The sequence below is a fragment of the Gymnoscopelus braueri genome (genome assembly GCF_963280865.1).
Source record: "Gymnoscopelus braueri genome assembly, chromosome: 3".
NCBI classification, from domain to species: Eukaryota; Metazoa; Chordata; class Actinopteri; order Myctophiformes; family Myctophidae; genus Gymnoscopelus; species Gymnoscopelus braueri.
In genome coordinates this window covers 10,020,954-10,028,943 of record NC_137612.1, presented here as the reverse complement: position 1 = coordinate 10,028,943, position 7,990 = coordinate 10,020,954, and the positions used below count along the sequence as shown (strand labels likewise).

General features: G+C 40.3%; 1 protein-coding gene across 4 annotated transcripts in view; it reads left to right on the top strand.

The window, feature by feature from the left end:
* Positions 1 to 441: 441 nt before the first annotated feature.
* Positions 442 to 7,990, top strand: part of cpne5b (copine Vb) — a gene marked incomplete at both ends in the record, with an annotated part of 314,866 nt that continues 307,317 nt past the window's right edge. For all 4 annotated transcript variants that reach the window (XM_080425210.1, XM_080425209.1, XM_080425211.1 and 1 more), the window contains one exon: positions 442 to 572. In XM_080425210.1, the coding sequence (XP_080281336.1) occupies positions 442 to 572 (131 nt within the window). The remainder of the gene's footprint in view (positions 573 to 7,990) is intronic.

Genomic DNA, 7,990 nt, shown 5'->3' with positions numbered 1-7,990 from the left:
GCAGGGAATAGGGAGGGAATCTACTTTTTTTTGCAATCTACTATTGCAGGGAATAGGGAGGGAGTCTACTTGCAGGGAATACGGAGGGAGGCAGCGACGGTAGAACTCAGATAGTGCGCTTTTTACGCTTTATACTCTATGGACACTCAGCGAGGCTCCTGCGCTCCTTCTGCGTTTTGTCTGTAGAATACTATTAGGTGTCTGCTGGGGTTGCGTTGATTGTGAAGATTGAATACCATCCTCCTCCTCCTCCTCCTCCTTCTCCCCTCAATCTATCCTCACGAGATCTTTGCGGTGGCTGGCTCAACCGGTCGGTCCGGAGGAGGAGGAGGAGACACCGGGGAGGAGGACACCTCCAGCACCAGCACCACGCGCTCCACCCGGTCCAGGCTGGACCGCGACTCCCGGATCGGCCCCTTGCCGCCGCCGCCGCTCCCCCGCATGGAGCTGATGGAGGGAGACGTGATGGAGCAGCAGGACAAGCTGGAGGACATGGCGTCCGACATGTACGAGTTCGACCCCATCACCGGGAACATCCCCGCCACCAAGGTGGAGATCACCGTGTCCTGCAGGTTGGTTAAGGCTTAACTAAGCATGCATGCCGTTCTCCAATTAACGTTAATTGGGTCAAGAAAGTTACAAGAATAGCCTGTAATTATATGAAGAATGTGTGTGAGGAATATCCTAAGAAAGTTGTGACTGACGGCTCCGTCCGTGTTTTGGGGGTTTTCGTGTTTAGTAGAGCTGGAAAGTTGAAAGTTGCATAAAACATAATTAAGTTCCTATGGTTTTTGCATTAAAGCTGCACTTATTTTAATGAATAAAACGTTATTTTAACCAATTAACGTGTATGGTAGTGTTAGAGTAGATAATACAATACAGCTGTGTAGCAGCACATCTGCAGTGGTTGGAGATGGTCTATCCCTGCTCTTCCATTAAGGCATTTAGACCCCGGTGTCGGGTAGGACACTTACTGGTTGACAGGTAGACTACTGCCTGCAGCTCATAAGCGCAATATCACCCTCAGACAAAAGAGCACCTCCCAGCCAGTATACCAAGGGTTCGAATCCCGGGTAGGACATAATAACGTATGGATTGCAGCTTTAATGGAAATGAACCATATGGAAACCATAAATAATCAGGCTATACTTGGGCGTTTGTGATGCTCTTTAAGTTGTGTCTAAGCATGATTATTTGGTAGCAATTAAGATTCATAATTGGAGGGAGAATGGATATATTCATAAGGAGAATAAATAGATTAATAAGAGAATGGATATATTCATAAGGAGAATCGTGGTCATATAAAATGGCTGGATATAGCCATGAACATCTGCTATGTAAAAAACGCCCCTCAATCCCTTCACTTGTTCTCCCAGCATCACTCTGCCTGTTACCTTTTTTAGCTGGATCACTATTTCTGCCACATTGTGATGCTATTTCACAAATAAATAAATTAATAAATAAATGTCCCTGGTGAATTATATGGGGCTATTATATACTGTAGGTACTGTAAAAACACATTTGAGACATGCTGAAGCATAAATACTGTAAGCTGTAACAAGAGCTGGTATATTATGAGCTATACATTCAGATAATACAATATGTATATGTATTCAAATGAGATCCGTGGGTGGTCCCACATTTTCTTACTAAAATCATTGTTCCAATGGCTGTTCCATTGTTCAGGCTTCATTTATGCCAGCAACAGAAGTTTCTATTTAATTGAAAAGTTGCTATAAGCACTTTAAGGGTACCTTTAATGGGTACGTCATTATAGGTGAGAATGGTCAACGTTTGTCAAAAATAGCAGCGCCAACCTGTCATAAATATGAATTAAGTGGTTAATATTGCAGCCTAAGTACCTACAACCTCACTTTAACTATGGCGTGCTGTGCTTTCAGTGGGAGTGGACTGAAAGGCTTTCCACTCACTGCTGCCTTCTCTCCAAAGTAACACGGATGTTAAACATTTAAAGGGTTGAGATCATCACATTCACGTTCACATGATGTGTCCATGGTCTCAACAACAATCAGTCACATTCTCCATCATCTACTGTCAGTGCAGAGGTATTTCATTTGGAGACATTACTTCTGGATATATAAAAAAATAGAAAAAACAGATTCCCATTCAAAATTCATCTCATTCAAGAAGACCCCATTCACCGAGAATACCCCTCGGAAGACCCCTCCCTCGCCTCTCAGGGATGGGTTTTTAAAGTCAAGGTAAAGCTGTCAGCTTCCTCCTCACCGACACGTGTGCGTGCATGTGTGTGTGTGTGTGTGTGTGTGTGTGTACATGTCTCCGAGTAATTACTCTCTCTCTCTCTCTCTCTCTCTCTAACACACACACACACACACACACACCTACACGCACACGCACACGCACACGCACACGCACACACACACACTCCTCCGCGCACTTTGATGCTGCTGCTGTGTTTTAGGCTGATGCTGTGGCGAGGGCGAGCCAGCGATGCAGAGTGAGTTTGAGCTCTAACAAGCTGGGTGTGCATTATTGATGGAGCTCCTCCTCGTGTTCAGCGAGGCTTCACTGTGCTGCACATCTCTTTGGCTCAGATGTAGAAAGGCGACGTTTGCCCTCAGTCACCAGGATGCGTGGAGGAAGCATCCTCTGGCTCGCTGAATAGAATACGCCTCTGTTCTGTTCTGTTCTGTTTTGCCTGTGCTGCTGCTGCTATGCTGGGTGTCTGAATGCTGGTCGGTTGAGACCACCAGACAATTTAGAGGCAGAGAGCATGCAGAGAGTAGCCAATCACATACTGTAGCCTGAGCAGCTTTACATTACTGTATGTGCTCCAGCAATGAGTATTTAACATATATTCCTTTATATCACTCTTGCAGTTGTAGATTCATGCATGTGACATGGCTGGGTGTGTTATTTCAGAGAGAGAGAGAGAGAGAGAGAGAGAGAGAGACTATTAAAAATGTACACTTTAGTTTGTACACACCTACTGTAGTTTGGGGTAGCTGTTTATTTGAGATGGGATTGTGTTGGACCAGACCAGTGTTTTTCAACCCTTTTCATATGAAGGTCCATTATTTATTGGGCATTTGAGCCACGGACCACCATGTGATGAGATTTACTCTCAGACCCAAGACTTAGAATATTTTGTTGTTGTTGGGTAAGATTTTGTCCACAATTCCATGCTGTATTGATGTTGGTACCATAGGAGAGATAACAAAAGTATCATTCTCTAATTGTGTAGACTTTTTGTAAATTAAGTAATGCAGATATTTAACAATAATGGAACTCTTGAGATCATAAAATGAAACCAAATGGACCCTCATTTGGTTTCATTTTACGTTCTCAAGAGTTAAAGATCTATAAGGGTCCATTTGGTTACCAACTCTCCATCATTTAGCTGCATGGGGACCTCCTGGAACCCCCTCAAGGACCACTGGTTGAGAACCACTGTACTAGACGTAGTGTGCTGTAGCTTACTCCTCTGATAAAAGCTTTTTTTGGGAGAGAGGGCGGGGTTGAAATCTAATTACTGCTAATGAATAATTATTTTTATCTTTTACACAGTAGCTTAAAAAGATAGGCCAGCACATTTTCAACTCCACTCGGTGTAGAGAGGTGAAATGGCACAGCAGGCAGCTGATAAAAAGTGATCATCACGATCATGAGCTAAATTAATTCATTATGGATTTAAAGTGAGAAACAAATTAAATGTGTTTTGCATCTTAAATCAATTAACAGCTTGGATCAACCACCCAGGGCACTGTATCCCATTTAGATGGGGAACCCCTATTCGTATGTACCTTTCAATCCGGGAACCCCCTTTTGGGGTAGTTGTTGCTACTGTATGTATAGTATACAGCAACGCAAGTAATTTTTTTTTTTTGTCATTTTTGAATAAATATTTGAAGTTTTTCAGAACTCTTAGGTCAGGATTTAGAAGGCGTTTTTAGAATCAGCCTCGGGTCTAAATGGGTTATAGATGCTAAAGGTTGTTCTCCAGAGTCTTATTTCATCCTCTCAAAGAAAATGGCACATCTTAGAAATTCCTATGGTGTCACAAAAAATGTTAAATGGCACCTTCCCCAAGCTCTCTAAATGCATATAGCGTTGTTGTCGGGCAGAAACCTCCGTCTCTGTTTTTTAACTTTTTGTGTTTTTTGTTTTGTAAATTAACGTCGTACTTGATCATACTACAGTGTTACCACAAAAGCATCAAAAGTAGCAGATCCACAAGCGACACGTTTCGAGCTTGTAGATCTGCTACTTAACCCATTAAGACCGGGACAGCATCTGTGTCATTTTTAGATTTCTTTGGCTATTCAAAAATAGCAGATCTGCAAGCTCGTAGCGCGGCACCGAGTGCCGCGCTACGAGCTTGTAGATCTACTATTTTTGAAAAATCGTGAAGATATCTTTGAATATACTGTATTTATTTTTTTAAGCGAACATTTGTAACTCAAATCTTATTGCTTCTGTTGGATTCTACAATGTCTTCTATAATGAGTGTTTCTCAAACTTTTTCATATCAAGGACCCCCAAAATTATATGTATTTGGCCGCGGACCCCCATCTCAAAAGATGTTGTTCCAGGGACCCCCCAGAAGCAAAGATTTGAGTTACAAATGTTCGCTTTAAAAATATACTGTATGTTCAAAGATTTTCTTGCACTGCATAGCACTGCACTCGGTGCCGCGCTATGAGCTTGTATTTCTGCTATTTTTTAATAGCCAAAGAAATCTAAAAATAACTTTCTCGGTTTTAATGGGTTAAGCGTAACAGTTTTGTACATATGAGGTTTTCACACGACAGCGACAATGGAGTAAATCAATAGCCATAAATCATTCTGTCAATTTCAAATTCATAAGGAAACGGTTCAAGGCGTCGCAAATCCTCCCAGAATAGAGTTTTGTTGAATCCCGGCGTACGCAGATGGTTTGTGAGGGAGATAAGTAAGTGAATAGATTCCTCTCCCTAGCTGGCTTGTCTCCAGTATTCTCCCCATTGTCATGTACAATATCTCTCCCAAACCCTGCAATAAACGATGATAGCTATTCACACTGCGCTAATACCCACTGTCACAGGCTTTATCCAGGGGGGGATAGAGCCCCCCCGTCCCCACCCCCCTGTCCCCACCCCCCTATTGACAACCTGTGATTATCAGAAGCAGTGACAACTGTGGGGAAGGGTTGGCTGGTGTGTGGATGTGAATCCGGAGATAAGGGGGGGAGAAGGACAGAAATTGTTTGGTTATCTGACAGGGTGGTTGTTTGTGGAGGAGTAAATATTGAGTGGCACATCAATATGGATGGTAGGCAATAATATGGCAACAGTCAGCCCATTCCAGGTGTTCTAAAAAACGATTTAGACAGTACATGTTAGAGTTTGAGCATGTCTTTTTGAAAATAATGTTTTTCCACAGTCTTTGCCCCTCCCATTTAAGATAGATCCCAGATAATAATATTGGAAGTACTTTTTCTTCTTCAAAACTAGCAAGTCCCTCAAACACATTGGGAGTTGGAAATGATGGCTGGATTATGCATCGTTCTCTTTTAAGTTTTGTGTCTGCAATCAGATGGTTATGAATCTCTCTGCATTCTCATTTCTCACGCTATGAGCTTAAGGAACCTTTTTATTTTTGTTTATTTGTTAGGATCCCCATTAGCTGTGCCCTAAAGCACCGCTAGTATTCCTGGGGTCCACACATAAAAACAATACATACATTTAAAAAACATATATTTAAAAAACAAAACATAAGGTATAAAGAAAAAGTACATTAAACTTTATAGTGCCCAGTGTCTCTTTATTAGCTTTTTGAATTGTGATTTCTGTGTCACAAAAAGTGTGATCATTAACAGTGGCAAATAATTCCATGTTTCCATTTCTCTGTGTTCTACTGTGGCTTCAAATCATTTGTGTTTGCCTTGGGAAGTGAAAACCGGCCTTGTGTTGCCTGTCTGGTGGCATATTATGTATATGACTCCGTATGTATATGACTCCAAATTGTGTTTCAGCTGACACCTTCCATGTTGAAAGTAACAGTGCAGCAGTCATGTTGTCTTTAAAGAGATAGTCCCCCAAAATGACTTATTTTCTATCGATTAGTCACCCCATGGAGACTTGAATTCATGGATATTTTTTTGTTTTTGTCTCATTCCTAAGCCAATAGTTTGATGACCAGCAGCGGTTCCGGTAGGAGATACAAAGCGTCTCCTTTGTATCTCCTACACACACACACACACACACACACACACACACACACACACACACACACACACACACAAAATGGTGCTTTGGGATAGTTGTGGTGCTATATAGCACCTCAGCACAATTACTGAAGTCTTACAGTGTGGTTCTCAATCCTTGCGTGTCAATATGTATTATTTATTTATTTATATATATATATATATACATACACACAGTATATATATATATATATATATATATATACATACACACAGTATATATATATATATATATATATATATATATATATATATATATATATATATATATATATATATATATATATATATATATATATATATATATATATATATATATATATATATATATATACAAAACAGGCATGCACACATGTTAGTCAAATACATGAGCCATTTTAGTTCATCATCAATAAGTAGCTTATTAATAGCCTACTACAGGCTACACGGTAGCCTGTAGGCTATTAATAAGCTATTGGCTACAGCCCCAGGTGTATCTCCTGGAATCTCTAGGAAACTGAAGAAAACTACAAATGGCTGCCAAGTGACGTAAACTCTCAGTGCTTCTTTCCTATTGGTTGGCTGACTTGGCTCCAAGTCAAAGTTCACCATGCAGGGTGTCATGTTACAAAACAACAGATCTACAAGCTAACAACACATCGCATGGCAAGGCACTGCGAGCTTGCAGATATGTCCTTTTTGACAAGTGACGCTGAGAGCAGAAGGGACGCTGGACCACAGCGCGAGCTTTGAAGTTCGTCGTGTACAATCCTCCTGAGAATGAAATAATATAACTGCCTCATGTTGATTCATCAAGAAGATAGAAGAAAGCAGCTTAAAGAAGAGGGAACGTTTTGAGGTGAGTGTTTAATGGCAAAGAATGTGGCTTTTGACGTTACTGGGGAAACTTTATTTTGGTCATTTGCGATTTTGTACCATGTTTTTGTCGTGTGTTCTGGTGGCTTTGAAGACGGTGATAATGGCTGTTATGGATATTAAGTTTGTTAACAATAATGAGCCTCCCATATGGCAAAAACAAAGACTTTAACTAGACGTATCTTGATGGGTAGAGTTGCCCAAATGATAGTATTATTAGAACCATTTCGTGGCTGTCAACAGAGTTTAACAACTGTCAACCTGGCGTCCCTATTTTGGACATGTCATTATAAGTGAAAATAGGGAAAATATCCTATTTACAACAAGCTCACAACGCCAGTAGCATAGTGACACGTGAGCTTATAATCTATTTAGCTATTTAGTACTATGGTGGTTCTCAAAGTAAGGTCTAAAGGGCTGTCAGTGGGCCCCAAGCAAAATGAGTTAAAATAGCATTAAAATTAGTTTGACCACCATAACCCTATTTTATAGTCGCCCTATATATCTATTTATTACATTATTTATGTATAACTGAGTAGGTATGAAAATGTTAATGCATCACATTGAAGATTATTTAGGCTAGTGTTTATTTTATCCATTGTGTTTAAACTGAGGTACCATGGCTATATTTTAAGTAAGGAAACCCCCTGCATAGCCCACTTACCTACAAATGCTCACATATTAGGTTTAGTTCTTTCATTGGTTTCTCATAAGAAGCTATATTAGTGGATTTCATACATTGTGATTGCCTCCTAAAAACAGAGTTAAGCCTTTTTGAGATGCTGATGGAGATTACCATAATAGTAATTTCTTTAGCTACTGATGATTTTATTATTTTATTTTAATATAAATGAGCATGCTGATTATATGGTTATAACATTCATCCTATAGTTAGTACAGTAATGTGTT